The sequence below is a fragment of the Anas acuta genome, chromosome 7 (assembly GCF_963932015.1).
Source record: "Anas acuta chromosome 7, bAnaAcu1.1, whole genome shotgun sequence".
In the NCBI taxonomy this organism is placed as follows: domain Eukaryota; kingdom Metazoa; phylum Chordata; class Aves; order Anseriformes; family Anatidae; genus Anas; species Anas acuta.
Genome location: NC_088985.1, coordinates 21,387,382 through 21,409,130, shown reverse-complemented (window position 1 = coordinate 21,409,130; position 21,749 = coordinate 21,387,382). Strand labels below are relative to the sequence as shown.

General features: G+C 37.5%; 1 protein-coding gene across 4 annotated transcripts in view; it reads right to left on the bottom strand.

Moving 5' to 3' along the window:
• HECTD2 (HECT domain E3 ubiquitin protein ligase 2) overlaps positions 1-21,487 on the bottom strand; it is a 34,250-nt gene extending 12,763 nt beyond the window's left edge. The window contains exons 1-12 of one of the 4 annotated variants that reach the window (XM_068688131.1): positions 20,944-21,485; positions 15,656-15,785; positions 12,603-12,741; positions 10,071-10,173; positions 9,109-9,198; positions 8,470-8,534; positions 7,627-7,672; positions 6,430-6,539; positions 4,894-5,042; positions 3,473-3,596; positions 1,492-1,588; positions 453-560 (exon numbers count right to left, since the gene is read on the bottom strand). In XM_068688131.1, the coding sequence (XP_068544232.1) occupies positions 453-560; positions 1,492-1,588; positions 3,473-3,596; positions 4,894-5,042; positions 6,430-6,539; positions 7,627-7,672; positions 8,470-8,534; positions 9,109-9,198; positions 10,071-10,173; positions 12,603-12,741; positions 15,656-15,785; positions 20,944-21,186 (1,404 nt within the window). In that variant the 5' untranslated portion in view covers positions 21,187-21,485. Of the gene's footprint in view, positions 1-452; positions 561-1,491; positions 1,589-2,271; positions 2,386-3,472; positions 3,597-4,893; positions 5,043-6,429; positions 6,540-7,626; positions 7,673-8,469; positions 8,535-9,108; positions 9,199-10,070; positions 10,174-12,602; positions 12,742-15,655; positions 15,786-20,943 lie in introns of those variants that run through there. The other 3 variants (XR_011098209.1, XM_068688132.1, XR_011098210.1) reach the window with 3 other exon arrangements.
• Between the last annotated feature and the right edge of the window lie 262 nt (positions 21,488-21,749).

Sequence of the window (21,749 nt, the reverse complement as noted above, 5' to 3'; positions counted from 1 at the left end):
TATAATAATTGTTTTAAGATAGAGAAGCTAGTGAAAGAAAAGAATAAAAATATTCTGGGAATTAGAACAGAACAAACTCATCTAGTGACTAGATGATTAGTCATTATTTGTGCTCCTTATCATGGAACTAGATTCTACATAATCTGATAATTACACACTTTACTCTTAAGACAAAAATTGCAAACACACACACACACACCACGTGGTATGCAAGCATGCATCTTCATTAGGAACTTAACTATGGAAAAGTATAAGAACAGAAAATAAAGTTCTGATCATCTAAATATTATCTGCAGCACTTCTACTGTGAAAAAGTAACTCAGTTTCTTTTATTTTGTATTATAGATATATGTATTCCCTATCTTAGCACAGGAATATTTAAATATGATTTATCAAATCTAAATGAAATTGCTATTTTGCAGCAACACATCACTTAATTACGTTTTTAATACCTCATCAAGCGAATCACTAACAAGGTGCGTCCTCCTCACTTTCACATTTAGGAACAACATATTCATGTCAGGTTTCTGTCTGCGAGAGACTTTATCCACAAGGCTTTGCTATTCAAATGAAAAAACATCATACATGTCACATCTTCATTTAAAAAACAAAGTACCACACTTATTAAATTTAAGAAGTCCTTAGTATCTTGCATTAAATTGCCCTGATACAATAGATGCTTCAGTATCTGCTAAGAGATACAGAGGAATGCCATCTCTTTTTGACTGCAAACATCATTCACACTACGTGAAATTATCAGGATATATAACAAGCAGGTGGCAATTGCATGGCAAACTTTCAAACTCCCAAAATAGTTAAAAACAACCACAAGATTCCAGAGGCTGTCTGATGCTTCACTTAGCTATTCACAAGATACATCCAGCAAACAATGAACAGATTAAGTGGTGCTGCCACATCGAGCACTGAGGAAAACAGTAACTCCTAGCACCTGAAGAAAGTTATCACCAATAGAGGGAGACAAAATCTCTTTCAAAAAGCAAGAGGTTGCCCAGAAGCAGTACCTCTTCTGTGATTTGTTATGTTTTGGTCTTCCACAACATCACATCTTCATGGAATGAAATATGAAACAGACCAAAATTCTCTCTTCCTTAATTACCTAGTCAATTTAACATGCTGGTTTCTTATCAAACACAGTTATGTTGATCTGGTTTCTCCAAAAGTCAAAAAGAAAACCAAAAAAAACAACACAAAACACAAAAACCAACAACACATTTACTGTAACTTTCTCCATGACACTGATGTTTGTAAGCATCTTAAAATAAAGCATATTAAATTAAAAAAAAATAAATATGGAGATAATCCAGCATGGACATTAATAGGCTAGTAATAGAAAAATGGCTCAAGTTCTTTTTTTCAGGATAGCCCAATATATCACAAGTTGTGATGAAAGGCTGTATGGAATATTTACCTAAGAAAAACTGATAAGATACCAACTTATTAGACACAACCATTTATCATGAAATGACTTACTCGTGCAATACTTATCATCTGTTGTTCTGAATCCCTTTGAATAATAACCTTTTTTGCTGCTATAGAAATAATAAATGGATATTGACAGAAAGAAAACCTGAATGACAAGAGAAAAAAAAAAAAGATAAAATTTCATTTTTAGCAGCTAGCATAGTACTTTCTTAAGAAAAGAGGAGAGAATTTTTACATTATAGTTCAGTAACTACCTTCCCTCTGCTGACATTGATTTGGAAATAGCTGCCGGGGTTTTTGTTTTTTCATTGTATACATAGATAATCAATTCAGTAGAACTCAAATTGTTTAGTTATAAATACGACTAGAAATTCTACTTAGCAATAGAATAATACATATCCTGAATATACTACTATTACGTTTATCACCTATAGACGTAATAAAAAGCAGTCTTCAATAATAGATGGCAAGAAGTGTTTTCTGCTTTAAATACTAGATTTTAATTGCTACACTGAATTAAAGTAAGAATATATTATTTAATACAAACTAAACAGCTATCTCAGTACAGCATTCATTAGTACACAGAAGTATTTCTGTTTTGCCTTATTTTCTGCTCTGATTTTCAGAAAATACTGATTTCCTACAGATCCTTCTGATTTAAGCCAGGGCTACAAATGCTCGGGACTTCTAAAATATCAGATTACAGCTACATTCCACTGCAGTCAAGTATTACTAGCAATTTTGAAAACCTTCAGAAATCATTACGGTAAAAGATTTACTTTACTTGGTTACTTCAGTAAGTTTTTTGTTGATTAGCTCATGCATCACCTAGCAGAAGTTCATACTAAGACACCCGGAGCTTCAGACTCTGTGTGCATCTTGAATCCGGACTCTACATGTGCACCCTGAATCCTGCCTGCGAGGAGCTCCGGATTCTAATGTCTTTAGGAAAGAAAGAAAATGAGGAAAAAAGATTCTCAGTTGATCTGCTGGAAATCCTAACACAAAATGTTTTACCAAGCAGTGTCAACTTATTTGGAAGAACTGTGTATTTCAAAATACTTCATGTGCAAGGTAAGCTGGGACTTATACTGGTCCTACTTAATACTAAGCATAGAGCCTTGAATTATTTTTTTATTATAATTTTAAAGTTAAACAATACAAATTTATAGGCTGTAAAACTGGGAAAAAAATATGACTCTAACAGTACAAGAACTAAACATATTTTAAGAATAATACAGCTAGTCTGCATTACTTCCAAAGCTATGTATCACACAAACTTTGTTTTGATATATACCCCATGTCCCAGCTAACTGAAAAGAACTGGAGCAGGTGGAAATCTCACAGCCCTTTTATAAGTTTGGATGTGGGTGCCAAAGCAGCCAGATGGTGCCCATGCAAAAAAAAAAAAAAAAAAAAAAAATCTGAAGCTCAGCAGTATACAGATTCCAATGCTTTGAGACTACTCAAAGACTACTGTGCATTTATCGCTATCATGTCTTTTTCTTTTTTTTTCCCTCCTCCTTCCCAATCAGATTTTAAATCTTAACAGGAAGATTTAATGCCTATTTCTCCACATTTCTAGATCATACTTGTGGCTGCCTTGAGCCTGTAAAGGTTTAAGTTTTGTATAAAAGAAGTAAATATGACTGATTTTACTGGAGCAAATATGATCAGACCCACAAACAGAATATTTCGATACCATCAATAAATGTTAAATATGCACGCTGTGCCACTTTCCATGAATGTGTTAGAAGTTAAAATATGTTCACAGTAAGATACAATTAACACATCACTGAATCTACACCTATACATAATAAACTAATGTTATGATCTGGATTTTATTCTTCTGTCCAGTTTGCAAAGGTAGAATGAGATTTATTAGTTGACATCATATCCACACAGTTTCTGCAAACAGTAGCTGTATTATATTTTTTCCAGTAAAATACATTTAGTGTGGCAATAAACACACACACAGATGTGGTGCTTTAAAATAATACATGATAAGAAACAGCCAATTTTTCCTTACCTGTGAGAATTTCCATAACATTGCCAGTTATGATATTCTTCCATAAGATCAATGTGATCAAGTGTAGAATTATAGAAATCCATATATGAAATAATAGGGGGGCTAATCAGACTATTTGCAGCATCTACAAAAAAATACAGTAGTCTTTCAAAGTACTGCCTGGATTATGCACATGTTTTCTAAGCATTCTGAGCAGCAGTAAAAGAAAAAGATGACAGAAAAGACAACAAATGGGCTACTAATAACTTTGTCAGAGTGTTAGCTACAGAATTACAAGTATAACATAACAACTTACTGCATCATATTAATAGCTTTAAAAAGTAGTAATTTCCCAGATCAGCCCAACTATGGTAAAATAAACTTGATATATTTCTGACCTCAAGAGCAATTCCTCTACAGTATTTGACTGTATCCCACCTAATGACATACACTAATTTAAAGTTTCATAGACAAAGAATGATATATTCTTCTGAAGTCGATGAAAACCAGTTTGATAGATTTCTTAAACACCTTCATATCAGGTGGTCTATTTTGAATGATTTAAAATCCCTTTTCCCAGAGGAATATGTGCAGAATTAATGAACTAGCAACTCTTTCACAGGTGACTACAGAACACAAGTGAAGAATCATGTTCTAGGATACAACTGAACTTGTGTGTCTAAACTGTGCCACTGTATAGGGAGGGCTGTGCAGAGTTCTTTTATATAGAAGTTATTTTAAGTAGCCAGAGAAATGAAAACATCCTCATTCCAATCTTAACTTTCACTTGATGGTTTCATTTTCTCCTAGGCAGCATGAAGCAAAGAAGGGCTTTCTACCCCTCAAGAAAAGGGTATTGTCCTTAGGTCTTCCATTTCTATAAACTATTGGTGATTGGGAGAGGAGAAAGACTGCATTTACAATGGTCAAATTTGCTGTGCTCTGTGTTGAGCTGGACAGGGATTTACTTTTTCTATGCTGTAGTTTTGAACTTAGGAGGAATACACATTGCTTAAGATACCTAGATTTAAAAAAAAATCTGTGAAGCTAAACCGCTTACAGAAGAAATTGTAGCAATTGCATGTTTAAAAGATTTTTATAAATCTAAGGGAAACCTTTACTATTGGTTACCTCTGTGTATTTTTCTTCTAATGATCTGTTTTTATTACAGGAAAATGATGCATAGCAATTATCCTCTAGTAAAAAGCACGTATGAGGTCTTGCCAATAGACTTTTTTTCCTGCTTACTATTTTTTGGCATTCTCTTATACTGTAGTTCGTACTGTGTTACTACCAATGTCCATTTCCACTGTAAGTGGAGAGAGACATTAACCACCCTCCTCTGCTCCCATATGCGTACATGCATACACATACAAAATGCAAGTATATATACATATACAATATACATCTACATGCATGCACAGTTTAAGGAAAAAACCTACTAAATAATGCCAAGACTTTGGTTGCTGATGGAATCCACCAGGTACATTTCATCATGGGTGGAAATTCTTCAGGTTTTGCAGGAAACAGGCGCAAAGAAATAAATTGCAGTAACCTGTCCACCACTTGCTTGAACCTCCTCTGTGAAATCCTAAAAGAAACAAGCTACAGTTACTCTCATGTGATTGCTGTTCAAACAGAAGCCTATATTATCAGATTTCAATACTATTTGCTGAAGAACATGCCATCCCATTTTAAAAAATAAGTTCCAAAGATAAAGTTCGAAGAACCATGCTTTTAAATACTGGCATGCAGCAATGCTCTGCATTTAAATACACTTTTTAATGTCTGTATCTTTAAAAAATTTACAAAAGAATCATCACTTGTTCTTGACTTTAATAAACAGAAGTAAACAAAAAATAAACATCCCCTCTCTCTTTTACTCCACAATCTGAATACTGAGGAAGTCTCAATTTTTGATTTTGAAATACTTAGCTCTATTGAATGAATAGTGGAAAATACTTCATACACTTGTGACAAGTGCATATATAAAGTTATGTGCTGCACCACTTTTGTAATACAGCAAAAATACGTGTAGATATAATACATGAGTAGATTTATTAAAGCATCATTTTGCAAATAAAAGCTCTTCTATTTCTATGTTTCAAAATTCTAGTACTTATTTTAAGAATAAGAACATCAATATGCCTTTTGTATCCTTAACCAAAAGGGTTCATCTGGTTTGTAAATACTGATTCAAATTAAATAATAAGGTAACACAGTATTAAGCAAATCTGGACATATTTCAGGGGGAGAAATATATGTATATAATTTTCATCCTTGCAGAGAAGAAAATCCTTAATTAAGAGTTTCCCTAAGAGACAGGGAATTGTGAATATACACAAACTTTTTTTTTTTTTTCAAAAAACCCGAAATTGAACTTTTGGCGCAGTCATTATAAGGAAGGCAACCTGCATACAAACTTCAAAAACCACTTTTTTGGCAGTTACCCCCACATGACTAATAGCTAGATGCTATTAGAATTATTTCAAGTAATTAAAATCTAATGCTTTAACTACATTCTGTCACCATCTCTATTACACTATCAGCATGGACTTAATTTTATTTGTGGTTTTCATGTAATACAGCAAAGCTACAGTATCTTTTGGAAATAATGCAAGAAACACCTTTATTTAAAGGAAGACCATAAAGATGTTGATATTAATATCATTATCTAGGCATGTATCTAGAAAATTTACATTTTTTGCATAAGTTATGTAAAAATAATTTAGCTTATTTTGCAATCAAAGCTTTTTTGCATAATCATTTTTATACATTATATACAGTTTGCATCTATAAATCAGTATCACTTCGTTTACTATGTCCAAATGTACTTTGAAAACAACAAAACAATCTCTGTAGTCAACTTTCATATAATTTATATATAATATAAAACAGTCAACATCCATGGAAATACAGTAACAATTGTAATCCTAAAAATTGAATTTTTAATTTAATTTTTTTTATTGTTTTTTTACTTTTTAGACCAGTGCACTAGGAAATGATGGTCAGCTTCTGTTAAGGCTGCTATCTGTCTTAGCAAGTGAGCATAGATGACATAAGTAGAAGTGTTACTAAATTGAGGATTCTGAAAAAGATTAAAAAAATGTGTTAGGTTAACAAACTGCATAAAGGGAAAACGTCATTACGACTGTTTCTTATGTTTGTTGTTGTCAATACAATTACGCAGGAAAATAATTCAGAAAATTGCTGCGACAGTGGTAAAAACTATGAAAAAATGATTTGCAACTTCTATTCAAATGAAAAATCTGCATCTTCTATAATGCAAAAGTATGGATTTTTTTTTTTTTTTTGTGTGTTTCAAAAGAAAGCCCACAGGTAACAAAGGCAGTATTCAATATATTTTTTCTGGATTATCATTTACTGTATAGCACATAAATTACACTCCGCGTGATGAGCTTTCAATCTCAGTAATAAGGATTCTCCAGTCTTTCCACGCACTCCTTATTTTCCCTCTTATGAGTCCACACACTCCCACTTTTCTGTAGAATGATTCCTCATAATTCACAGCTAACGTGCCACCCCAGAGAAGAAAACTGTTGTCTCCAAGAACTAAATTACTATCTGATCTTTCAAGTAACAGCAGAAGATTCTCTCATGTGGAGAGGTGTCATCTGCACTAGCAAAGCTTAAAGGGGGAATTTGTTACAAATGCTCATCAATTTTAGTAGGAAAGGTAATCAGTTAATGTAGACAGAAATCAGACAATGGAGAATAAGATAGATTGGAGGGAGACCGCTGGATAAACTGCAATACTAGTGAAAATTACTGTAATACCAAAAAATGTATATATTGAAACTTTTGGGAAAGATCATTGTTGCAACATAGCAATAAAGGAGATCTGACAATGAGTAGGAAATAACCTTCTAAAACATTTGCTCTTTCAATACTAAGTGATAGGAAACAATTGCATGCCTGTGTTCTCAGTTCATGGGTTTAATGTATGCAGTCTTACCCCACCAACTCTGCCATTAAACTCCTGTTCCCATCATGCATACCCTACACTTCTTCCATATGTTAATATGATCTCATGACAGGAAATTAAATGTGAAATTTATCAGTTATACTAAGTATCTTGTTTGCATAGTATACTGGTTTATAGATTATAAATTAAGTAGACATGTACTTAACTAAAAATACTGTATTTTTCTTACCTGTAGAAGTATACAGTATGCTCTAAGATCATCTTTTGTTCGCGGCCTACAAATCAATGAATGTATTGGAAATGCTGTATGTATACAATATATATACACATCAATAGTTAGGATATCACACACCCTAGGATTTAACTTTGTTTTGTCAATACATGTTGAATACCATATTCAGGATCATCACTGAAAGGACAGTTTCTAAGATTCTGACTACTCTCTAAAGGTAGGAAAAAAAAAAGTAGAGAAAGCAATAGCCACAGGTAGGGTTAAGGATGAGTTGCAACAAAGGGCTGTCTCTTGCTACATCTCTTTTTGAATCATACTAAGTATGCTACATTCTCACTTTATTACTTCTTGCTAAAATCTTGTCCTCTCCATGCCTCCTGGATAATCATTTCTGCATGCTGTACTGCCCTTTCAGTGCTGCTGAAACATGATATTGATACTACATGGTATAATGATATTACAAAGCAAACTTTGAGTCAAGAAATTATATAAGTTAAAACTTATATAATTGTTAGGGTCAGAAGGAATATATTTTACTCTAGATAAATTCCCTAATTCATCTCACAGTTGGGATTCCTGAAAGACTGCCCTGGCAACAAGCAGCTGAGATTTTCTGGGGGGATATATGGCTAGATCTGCTTCTCAGAGGTTCAATGTCAGCTTACAGAGCTCAAGCTAAGTCTCATTAGATTTGCCTGACAAAAGGAGACAAGTTATGAGTCAAGTTAAGTTTTAAGAGAACATTTTATTTCTTTGGCTAAAACAATAGAGTAAAATATAGGAAGTATACCAGTTCTAAGTAAACGTTGGAACAGTAACACAAACGTTGGTTATACTTACCCTTTCCATTCTTGTAGCAGACCATTTATTATTCCCTTTAGGACTGATTTCTGAACATCTTGAGGCTATGGAAAAAGGAGCAGGGAAAAAACGTATCTGATCAAATTATACATGCTTGGTATAAGAGTGTACAAAAAGGCAAGTTTGTTTTGCCTGTGATTCAAGCCAGCTAAGAAATCTTTGACTATATCTTTCCTCAGAGGCTATTAGGTGAGGCCTGAAGTTGTATCAACCATGGCTTTCAAAACTTCAAACAACTTAAAAGCCGTACAGATTATTTCTACGCTGCTCCTGACTTGCATTTACTAGACACAGTATCTACTTTTTACTACTCCCAACCTCACATTTTCTGTCTCTCTCATCACGCAGTGTCCCACCATACTGGTGTCTTATCTTCCAAGCGCTCTGAGATCTACCACAGGATGAACCGCATTAATACTAGCAAGAATTTTGTTGTCTTTTACTAGAGCAATTTTCATGACTTTATGGCAATCCTCACAGGACAATTTCAAGTATGTTTGGAAACATTCTTCAGAAATCATACATATCTGAGAAATACTTTTGGTATAAACTGCTTCTCAGAAAGTTTACTTGATGAAATGATAGATTATCAAACATGAATTCTTTTTTTCTACTTACAGTATTCAATAAGGCATCATAGACAACATTCACAAATTTTGCATCGATTCCAGAGTCCTCAATGGTATTAAATGCAGAATTGGTATCTTTCTGCAATTAGATAATAAACGAGACATTTTGGTTTTTAAATGTTTCGAATATTTGACATGTCTTTCAAAATAAAAGTTTATCAGCACTTTTAAACAAAACACATACAGATATATATATTTATTTTCCTTATCAAAACATAAGACTCTAAGACACTTTTATTAATGTGTGAAAGATGAAACTAAAGAACATTTATCTTACACTTTAACATTATTCACATAACTCCGTTACCTAATTGTTCTATTTTAAAATGTAGAAGGTCTCAAATAATAAATTGCACAGAATGTTCATCTTCTATCTTTGGTGTAAATCGATCATGAGATGATCGATTCATTCAAGAATGAAGTTACAACCATTCAATATTCATTAAGTAACTAAGTGTCGCAGGTTATTTTGCTTAGGTTCATATTAAACATCAAAAGCACATCTTGCTCTGTAGTAAGAATGAAATATTAATTTAGCATATATTCAGAAACTTTTCACAAATATATGATCTTGCCCAAGGAACACTGAATATGCCAACATAACAGAGCAGCAATACCACTTGAATGCATATCACTTTTTTTTTTTTGCAGGACGGGGAATATCTGTTTCCAGGTTTGCCTATTAGCTGCATCAACTTGAATATTTTTAAACTGTAGTTTGTGTAGAACGTACCTTACATATAGTACCTTAGACTTGAAATACTGTTGGTTAAACTGGAATAAATAAATCAATGACATAACACATTGTGTACCAAAGGCAGGTAAGATCATAATAAAACAATCCTAGTGGGTTTGAGCAACTAGTTGCAAGCCTTTAACTGATGTGCATCTAAATGCTTTGAGGATCCAAATCACGGTAACTACTAAGTAATATTATGAATTATTTTCTACCTTAAACGCAGCATTTATCTCCAGGAAAGAATCAAATGTTGTAGAATAAAAATCATGTACAGCTTTCCAGTCTCCCGATGACTTTGACTTTTCTATATCATCCCTAGAGAGAACGTATTAAAAAGACAGGTAATAACAAGGGCTAAATCTTCCCAGCCACTTAGACTTTAGACTGTGCTATAACTCCAAGCTTGCCTCACTAAGCACATTTAAAAGACAGACAAGTATAATATCAGTATCTAACATCTTCCTTGTCATTATACGATCATGGCATTACAAGAGAACAAAAGCATAGTTTGTGTTTGATATACTTGAGCAATGTCTTATTCAAAATGTTAATTCATGGTGTCACAGTTCAGTATGCTAAGACAAATCATTAGTAGAACAGAATTATGTTTTAGAAACACTGACATTATAAGATTTCTGAGACTAATTTATTCATTTAAATACGCAGGCTCCTAAACAAGTCAATTTCATTATTACTGTACCAAATGTTATTTATCTTTCCATTTTTCAAATAAACCTTAATCTTTGTATGTGACTATGCATATTATTTGATAAGAAAATCTGGATTTACCCTTGAAATCCTTTTAAGTATTGACCTTGTAAAGCAAGTTCTTGTTTTGTCCAATGTTAGACATTTTAAAGAATACTTAAAGCAAATTTTACCTTAGTGAACTATAATGCTGGCAATACAAATTCCAGATTGCTTCCTCCGTCATAAAAATAAAGTTAATATCTATCACAAAGAAATTATCAATGGGACAAACCAAAAACACTACAGACTTTTTAATACTTTACTTGAAAGAATGAAACTCTTGACAGTTGTATAATTAGACAGCAGTCAATACATACAAAAATCTGAATATGGTAAGAATTTCAGCTCTTCAGAACACCTGAATAACAGCAAGGGATATTCCACCAAATAAACACACTGAATAATCAAAAAGCATTCCTTCTCCTCACTGAATGCACAAGACTTCAAACATGGAAAAGAGCAACGAAAAGTTGTAGTGGGTTTACGTGGCAAGGTTTTGGTAGCAGGGGGCCATAGGGGTGGCTTCTGTAAGAAGGATCTAGAAGCTGCCCCATGTTTGGTAAGGGCCCCATTGTTTTCCAGAGCTGAGCAATAAGTGATGTTGTTTTGCACCTCTGTGAGAGCATATTTAAGACAGGGAAAAAAAATGCTGCGCCACACAACAGCTGGGAGAGTGAGAGGAGTGAGGAACAGCCTTGCAGGTGCCAAGGTCAATGAAGAAGGAGGGGGAGAGGTGCTCCAGGCACCGGAGCAAAAGTCCCCTGCGGCCTGTGGTGAGGACCATGGTGAAGCAGGATGTCCCCCTGCAGCCCATGGAGTACCACGGTGGAGCAGGGTTCCATGCTGCAGCCCGTGGAGGAGACCACGGTGGAGCAGGTGGCCCTGCATCGATGGAGGCTGCCGCCTGTGGAAGATCCCTGCCGGAGCAGATTCAGGGCTGGACCTGTAGCCTGTGGAGAGGAGACCACGCAGGAGCAGGTGACCTGCCAGGAGCTGCTGCCTGTGGGGGACCCAGGTTGGAGCAGTTTGCTCCTGAGGGATGGACCCCGTGGTACAGACCCATATCTGGAGCAGCTCTGGAAGAGCTGCTGTTTGTGGGAAGCCCACGTTGGATCAGTTCATCAAGGACTGCATCCCGTGGGTGGGACCCCACAGCACAGGGGACGAGAGTGACTGAGAAGGAGCGGCAGAGAAGCACTACAGACTGACCATGACCCCCATGTGCCACTCAGGGGGAGGAGGTGGAAGAGGGTGGATGGGGGTGCTTTTGGTTTCTTTCCTTTATTTCTCACTTCTCTAGCTTGTTAGTAATAAGCAATAAATCTTACTATCTCCCTATGCCGAGTCTGTTTTGCCCATTACAATAATTACTGCATGATCTTCTTGTCCTTATCTCAACCTTTGAGCCCTTTTCATCGTATTTTCTCCCTGTTCCTCTTTGAGGAGGGGGAGTGAGAGAGTGGCTATGGTGGAGCTCGGCTGCCTACTTGAGTGGAACTACGACAAAAGTCTATGCTTGTGTCTTTGGAAGCAACTTTGATTTTTTTTTCCCCATCTATCTATTCAAAAAAATAGATAGATCAGGCTTCTTCCTAGGAATATTCCTCCACATTTCCTGACCAATATTTCTCTACCAGTAAAATACTCAAGGATATTAAAAGAAAAACAAACTCAAGCAACACATTTCCAGCCTACAGTAAGCCGTACATACTTGTTCTAAAACCAAACATCCACTGACCGTCAGAAACTCTGAAATATAAGCTTTGCTGTTTCTTGAACAGAACAACAAATGTCAAGTTAGAGAAACTCTTTTGATAATTTTCACAGTAATAGATTTACCAATCACACCATGACAACAAAGTAACGACTACTACTGTGAGATTGTCTTATTGAACTGAACATAACTCATTTGAGGTTAAGAAAAATCAAATGTACGAATTAGGACAAAAAAAGTCCAAAGAAAGTATGCTTTTAGAAATACCAGTGCAACTTACTGGAAGTCTTTCACAGTTTTGGTTCGGATAGGAAGGGAAGGTTCAGGAGGAATAGGTGCTTTCAGTTCTTGGGGTAGCGTATCAATAGAGATTCGTTGCTTTTGTCTAACATCAAGACAAATAGGTGGTAGATCTCTCACTTATTAAAAAAAAAAAAAGATGCAAAGAACAATAAACACAATGCAATTATATAAATGAACATTCAGCTAGTAAAATATAGATGTACAGGAACTAGGAAAAAACTCCAAAGCCTACACTGATTTTTTTTTTTTTTAATTTTTATTTTTGAATTAAATATAATAGTAGTATCACTACTCTCCTGCCTTTTTCATTTATCACATCAGGGAAATATATGCTAATAAAAATCCCCAAAACACAAAGGCAGGTTCTTCTACCTCATGATAATGATAGAGAAGCTGTCATTGTGATTTAACTCAGCTAACATTTATCAGAAGACTATAGATCAGGGCTGTTCTCCATCCCCAGTTACGGCTCTGATGTTTAACCTTGTCCAATCTCACAGCCGAAACTTAAAACAATTTAAAGACAAGAGCAGCAATAAAAAACAGTGGATATACTAAGTTAATTCAAGCCAAGGTTCCCCATCAATACCACGATGTAAGCGCTCTGCTGATGCAGATGATCTAACTTAAAAGAAACTAAGACTATGTGCTATTTTTCTGCTCCAAGACAAGTAATTTTAAGTTAACTCTTGATCTGTCTTCTCAATTTTGGATGGATTAAACATTGAATTATAAGCAGCTGAATACACTGAGATGAGGAAAATATTCTCTGCATCTGTAGAAGAGACAGCAGCTGACAGAAGCCATTTCTCTTTACAGTGAATTGAAGCTGCAGGTGTTAAACTTAGTAACTTGCACCCTGTCAGTGATGCAGTTTGCTTTGAAATACACTGCTTAAATTAGATATACCAAAACTGAGTTTTAATAATATGTTTAATAAATACTGTCAACTTCTGTATGCTTTGCCATAATTCCAGTTTATTTGTAAATAGAATTATTTGCCTGTGTGAGATTCAAAAATATTCATTAAGATCTGTCAAATGAATTCCATTGAGGACAAACTTGAAACTTTATGTGCTGAGTTTATAAACAGCAATAATCCAGTATTACAAGACAAGAAAAAATAATCACTTCTGGCTGTTTGCCCAGTTACATTAAGAAAAAAGACTCAGCAGTGCATGACTGCTTAGGAAATGATCAAAAACTGAGGAGGAAAATCTTGTTGATACAAGAAAGAATTGATTAACACAGACTACTGGAATGTCTGCTCAATTTTAGACACTGAGCTCTCAATTTCAAGAACATATGCATGACTATAATAAATATTGCCATACATTAGGATGATGAAAATTAAAAATTAAGTACTAGTGTAACATTAATTACAGCCAGGACAGTATCATGTGCAGCAAGATCCGGGGGCATTTCAAGAAAGACTTGTGTTTGAGTCCACCACTCTTGTTGGATGCAAGAAGTAAAATGAATTCTGTAAAAGCTTATTGCATTTTCCACATTGCCTGGCACAAGATTAGATTTAATTTTACATTGTCCTAAATTTTAGTTAGCAGCAGACTTTCATATCATAATATAAGATTGTATTAAGCAACTATTCAGATGAAACTGCACAGGAAACAATTAAGGATTCTCGGATATGAAACACACATTATCTAATAGTCCATGAAACAGCTTAATGCACGTTTCAGTTAAAAAGCTTAGAAGTTGTGTAGTTAATACTGACAAGCTGTCACTTGCAGCTTTAGAGAAAAATGTTAACTTAAGTTTTTAGAGAAAAATGTTTAAGAAAAACATTTTATTTCTCTGAAATCTTTCAGACTCCAACAATAGTGCAATTGTTTACATATGAAGATTTTTCTTAAATATATAGGTGAAAGAAATGACCACCTGAAGGTGGTTCTTCCGGCTTTATTAATGAGGTCTTAATATACTTTCAAAGAATGAGCAGAGCTCTCTCCAGCTTTGCAGCATTTTCTTTTTGCCTTACCCCGAGTTCTGTCCTCAAGTACACCACTTCTACTTTAACCTTGGTAAGTTAAAATATGCAATACCTCAAATTCTTCCATACAACAGTGGGAGAAGCCTTCAGTGGTCATCTCCAGTCACCTTCATTTCCTTTGTGTAGTACAAAGTGACTTGAGCAAAAGAAAAAATCCTATTCGAGCTCTCATTTACACATAACTGTCCTTTGTGTTTCAGTGATTTTTTCCCCTGTATTTTTGTTTTTAAAAGTAGGCACCTCCTTACTCCATGAGCAAAGTTACTAAAAAAAAAATCTTCCATTTTACATTTTCAGAACAGCTAGCAAGAATATAGATTTTTTTTAAGGAAATCAGTCCTGCACATTATAAGCCACTTTTTTCTCTACAAATCTGAAATTTACATTATTTGTCCACAGTTTTGTTTCTAACTTATACTATTTATCAGCCTTCATGATTATAGCCTATCATACTGAATACACAGCTCCACTTGAAAACTTTCCATCAATTATCTTTACCTCATATCACAACAACATTCCCTCTCACCTTTAAAGTTCTTCAGAATTTACCATTCTTTGCCTGTGAGTTTTATTTTGTTATCACTGGCTTACATTTTCACTGAAAAGCAGGAACTCTCAGCAAGTCTCCCTTAAAAGCCCTATGCATGCCTCATCACTGCCATCCCTCCCATTTAGAAAAAATCTCTACAAAGTTCTGTCAGATTCTAGAGAAATCTACTGTCTGACTGGAGTTATGACAAGCAGTATCTGGAAATGGACTTCTGAATCTGTATCTTTCTTTAAAACTTCAGATGAATATTTCATCCTTCAGGTCCATTTGCTCTTCTTATCTAACTTGTCCCTAAGACATGACCTCTACTGAGGATATATATTACTGAGTATACCATGTACAGGACAATGTAATCTAATGAAATCCAGATTTCTAAGTTTTCTGGCACTATCACAATAGAAATACTGGTGGAACACTGAGCACCTTCTTAGATTGGTAGCTAAGTAACACAAGGCTTTTATTCTCTTACCATTTTTGATGTTAGGTATAACAAGTTGCGTAGGTGAATTGCTGTTTCCGGTGCCTTCTTTCTTTTGGTTGATAGTTGTGATGAAATTGCTGAAAGTAGAAAACTGATTTTTCGCTCCTCTTTCCAACCCCTGCAATTAAGATGACAGTGTGCTATAAAAGGCTAATACATTCCTGCAAGAGTAATCTTACTCATGGGGTATTACAAAGAATATTTAAATGCTTGTTATCCTGAAATATGAGTGTTAATACCTAAATGAGACATACATGATGTTTCTACAAGTTTGTTTTAATTTGAATCAGGAGAAGTAACATACAATTCCATTACATTTAACAATTCATGCATTAGTTTGTAGTATATAATATATCCCTAGGTAACTCAGGAGAAAAAAAAAAAAAAAGAATATTGTTGAAAGCATTCTAACTTCTTGTCCTAATTTCTAAATACTTTTATATTCCTCACTGCATCCAGCTCAGTTTAAATAGATACAAGTGTCACACATTTCTTTTTCAAGTAACCCTTATATGCTAAGTTTAGGCAAACTCCTCCAAAATTGAAATATGGAAACAAAGATTCTGTTGCTACTAACATTTAAATACTGACTACCTGGATAAAAACACCAGATTCAAAGTTTTCAGCATCAGCAGCCACCAAAGAAAGGCTATCCAACAAACATTTGTTTAACACTATCCTAAAAAAAAAATAAAAAATTGCTTAGCATCAGCATGTACTGCTGCCAAGAAGTCTGCTCAAACTTTTTCTAAGGAATGAGTGCTAATGTGTTTTAACAGCGAAGAGAAATGAAGCAACACAACAGACTTTCAGAGGTTGGTGCCAATCAATGTTTGACACAATGTGCCAATAGTCACTAAGTGACTGTTAGATATAATTATTTACACCAGAGAATTTGCAAAGCACAGGTAAGTTAAGGGGCTTGTCCAAGACAACAGAAGTCGTGTGATGGAAGTTTTCATTTGCATCTCAGCTCCAAGTGATCAGCTGATGTCCAGCAAAGGCAGATCTACTTAAAAAACGTACAGTCTTCTTGCACATCGTGATTTTGAGCCTTACATTAACCTAAAGACTCATTTGACTGATATCTAGTATCTATGCTCACAGTTAGAAGAAAAGTAGTTTTATAGACCAAAAACAAACCCACAAATGAGAGTAGGAATTCCAGAATAATTAACATATCCTTTTCTTCTTTAAAACCCCATACATTTCCCTTTCCTGTTAAAAGAAATAGATTTTGACTAAGATACACAGCCCAAGTTCTGAGGAAAGCACTTCACTTCCACCACAACATCCTGAAATACCACCAGGAGGGTAATAATATAGCCCATAAACCTGCCATGCTACAGTGTATGCAAGTTGGTACACTGCCAGGAATTTTAAATAACTGTGTCAAAACAAGCCATTTTTCCATGGCTTATAACTCAGCAAATTACAAATCTGAGCAATCAGCAGGACTTCTAGCTTTAAAAATATCAACTTTCAATTTCTAGCTCCAAATGCGTTGTATGCAACAAATGTTCAAACAAAATGTAATTACCGCTACTATTTTCATATTAGCTATTTTAAAAATTATTATTCTATAAGCCTTAAAGTATCACTAAGATGTTTCTTAAAACTCACCTGGCACACGAGTGGGAAGTCCAGATCCTGAGTAAACACAGCAAGGCATGACTAAATGAAAAAGGACTTTTAAACAAATCCAGATCTGAAGTTTATCTGCTGTGTCACAAGAACACATGCTCTAGGTAGAAAACCTGGAGTTTGGATGATTCTAATTATGATTAATAGGGAGCAGTTATCATAAAGAAATCATAAGAGGAGCTCTTATGAAGCAGGCTACTGTGACAGCCGTTTGGACTGACATAACCTTTCCTCAGCTTTCCAGTTTCACTCCAGCCGTGCCACTGCAATAGTCTAGTCGAATGGCTATTTTAAAAGCTTCTTAGTGCCACTGTCCTAAGAAGCAATCAGAAAGAGTAAAGCTTGCATGCGCTATTCCACTGCATCCCATCCTGCTTCAAGTGCAGCTCCAACAATGTTAAACAAACATATGGATAAAGGCTTTGCTGGAAAGCCCTGGAGGAACACTGGGGAAGTACATGCTCATTAAAGAGGATCTGTGACATCTCCTGGGAGAGTAATCTAGGACAAGTGTACAGCACTGTGTCATACTTATAAAACTCTGTAGGAGGTCAACGAGCCTCTAGAGCCTAAAATGCTACAAACACACAGCCATCAGAAAACTGAACCCCCACATACGGAACAGGCATGCTTGGAGGAAGTGGATCAAAGCTGTCTTTAATCCTCCTCTAATCCTTTTCTAAGAGCATATTAATAACTCACAATGCTGCTGGCTTCTTACTGAATTTTTTCAAAAGCATTAAGCCCTCCATAAGGCTGGAGAAGTACTAGCCTTATACTTTATACATTTATGGTTTTCATTATTGAAATGAAACCAGATGGTGAAAGCAAGTCAAACTGCTTGCAAAGAGCACATACAGAGTGCTTGCAGAAAGAGACAAAAAGACCATCTAGAAGAGCTTTCTGAAAACCTTGCTCTTCAGCCCTAACTTAACTCACTCAAGACCCATATGTATGTAGTGAGCAAAGACCAGGAGTGTCAGAAAACACGGAGGATGCTCAGATTACCCAGAGGCAGCTGTCAGTGCAACAGCCTACTCAAAAAATAAATTTTTCCCTTCCATTCATATCTTGAAAGGTGTAACATCGGACTGCTTTTGCTTTACAGAAACCGCTACTTGTTCCTGCTTACAGGAGGCAAGTGAAAATAAATTTGTGGGAAGTTATTTAAGAATCTGAATACTGACATCCAAACCACCTCCCCTTATGTATTATTTTTTTAACTGCTATTCAACCCATAAAAACCTTGGCACGTTGCAGGACCACATTAATTTATTAATGGAGTAATTTAGCTCCACAACTTCCCTTAGGAAAGTAAGCAAAAGAGAAACACACAGAAAGGTTATCCCTCCTTCAGTAACTCCATGTGGTCCTTGGCTAGAAAAAGCCACAATGTGAATGGCAATAGTGGTAGTCACATAAACACTTCCAACTTTCAGCCAGCTTAAATGCCAGATGTGACATCTTTCATGGTCATGCCCTAATGTATGATGTGGTTATCTATTGACTCCCTCAAATTTTGACCTTTTCCACAAACTGCTGTGAGCTACTGTGAAGAACAGAAAGTTTCAAAGATGTGTCACACCTTCCTATTGCCTTCTAGGAAGCTATAGTCATGTTGCACAAATCTATGGTGGGTCCTTAGCACATGGAAGAAAATGTAAACTGCACAAACAACCTGGGGAGATGTTTTGAGACAAGGATATCTGAGGCTCACTCTCACACGGAGACAAAGTAAGTCATCATACGATGGCTATAAGTTTCGAAATAATAGGCAGAGACAATGAGAAAACAAACATAAACGGAAGTATTTTCTTATTTGTATCAGGCATTTGTTTTTAAAGAAAATGAATTTTAACAGAAAAAAGGCAAATTTTAAAGACAATTTCCCCCTTTAGTCACCTTATCAAATTATAAACTTTTCTCCAGTTTAATGAAGATGGCGGTGAGAAAATGTCTGTCTTTAGAAGTGTGTGAGAGAATCTGATTCAGCAACATTCATTTTCGATGTTGAAACACAACTTCTAATACAAAAGAAATTAAAAGCATTTTGTATATAATGAGTCTCATGCCATACTCCCCAAAACCTTGTAAATAGATGCGTAGGTTGGTCAACACTAGGGCTCAGCAGACCAACAATCCAATACCTTCTTTCAACACATAAAGGTTTTGCAAAAGCATATCCGCATTCCCTATTTGGTACATTTGGACCAAAACCAGCCTTCTAGTGCACACAGAGAAATCCAGGGCTGTGGAAAGATCTATTACATCTTTCCACACGGCTCTCCCTCTGTAACATACTATTAAGATCTGCATGCATCTCCGTAAGTTCAAAGTCCCCCAAGCATCTGACAATCACACCTAGACAGATCCAAGCTGCTCTGTAGCAGGTCATCTCAGACAACTTATTTATACCTGCAGACAGCGGTTCAGAGAGGCATGTGGGATGCCCAGCCACAAACCAGATTCTTCTCCTGATTCTTCAGGACCTCGGAAATGCTGCATAGCTGATCAGTTGCATGTATTTTTCACTACCTAAGCTAAGCCTGACACATTGTAACCCATCACTGTTTATCTTCTCTAAGGGACTGGCATTTCCCATTCCAAGGCTGAAATTGAACACCTTTCAGAGGCTGCACCTTATCAAAGGTGAAAATCACTCCCAAGTACTTGACCATCACTGCCTTCTCCCAAATCTCTATCTGAATCACAAGAACAAACACTTCCTCCCAAATTCTGACAGATTTGGGAAGCTGAAAGCCTCTCAGAAGATTGGAACATCTTAGCCAAAACACAAATTGGCAGAGCTGCTCAGAGGAGTTTGCAGTTTGACTACAATTACTTGGTTCAACATCACAATTATTTCATGACAGTCATAAACGTTAAGCACTCAATCTTTTAAAATCAAATTATGGTAATTCGATGCTGGTAATTTCTAGTAAATCTGATACTTATCAGAACCATTGAACTGTAGTCTCATAACTATATTAGTATAAGGTTGATAAAACGTTTGCTTCATTGATGGACTGAATAAGTTACAACAAGCTTTAACATTGAGTTATACACAATAAGTGGCATATGCCAGGAAAATTTTATGTTTCACAATATTGTACAGTCAGCAGAAAGAAAATCGTAATTCAAATATGATTAAATATCTCAAATGAGGTTTCTTGAAACTAAATTGCTCTGGCAAATACCTTTCTCGACGTTTAGTTTTTAAACCCACGTTAACTCATTCATCACTTACCGAGCTGTTCCGTCATCTTGGCTTCAACACAACGCAAAAAAACGGAAGAGACTTCCAAAGAAAAAGTTAAAAATACAGGAGCCTCTCCCAGCTGGCTGCTGCCATACGCGCATTAGGAGCCGGAGCCCCCGCTCCCAAACCCCCACCGACAGCGCTGCAAATCCTCAGCCATGACTAACCCGAGCGAGCAGACCGTCGTAAAATGTTACAGAACTATAAGTAGAGGGAGAATTTATAGCTCCGTTATGTCACCGCTTCCAGGCGCGCTCGGTATTTTTAAGAAACTTGAATGAAAGCCGCCCCGGGCTCGGCAGCCGAGGGGCGCCGCCGGCGGTGCCCGCCCGGAGCGGGGCGCGGAGCAAGCGCCCGCCGAGCCCCGACCTACCCCGGCCGCCGCGCTGGATGCCGCCGGGAGGGGCGGCAGCTTCTCCTTCTCCCTCTCCTTCTCCCCTTCCTCCTCCTCTTCTTCCTCACCCTCGCCTTCCTCCTCCTCGGCCGCCGGCGGGGCCGCGCTGCCCTGGCCCAGCTCCGCGCCCGGCGGCAGCTCCGCGCCGGGGTCGGGGCCGGGGCCGGGGCCGGGGGGGAGGTCGGCGGCAGCCGTGGCCGTCGGAGGTATCGGCAGCGACATGGCCCTGCTCCTGGCCCCGCTCCCGGCTCCTGGCCCCTCGCCGGTGCCCGCACCCCGTCCCCTCGGGCCAGCAGCCGCTCCGAGGAGCTCCGCGCCGCTCCGCTCCGCTCGCGCAGCAGCGGGGCTGCTCCCGGGCGCCCAGACACCCCCGCACGGCGGGGCGGAGCGCGGCCCGGCCGCCCCCGCCGCGGCCCGGCGAAGAGCGGGGTGGGAGCGTGCGGGACGGAGCGGGGCGGAGGCGGCCGGCGGCGCCGTCCCCCGCTGCCCCCGCGCCCCGCTCAGCCGCCGCGCCACCTACAGACGGCGGGCAGCCGGAGGGGCGGCCGCCGCCATGTTGTTTATAGGCGCCTCATAGAAACGCGCCTGGCGACCGGGGGCGCCGCGCGGGGGCAGCGGAGGACACGGCTACGGAAACTCCGTAGCGCAGGAAAAGGCGCCGGGCGGGGAGCGCGGGCGCCGGCCGTATGGGAATCGCGGCTGTGCTCCGCATTCTGCGCAGCCGCTGTGGTGGGGGGCGAGCCCGGCGCTGCGGCCGCGGGCCTGAGGGGGCTGGTGCAGGACAG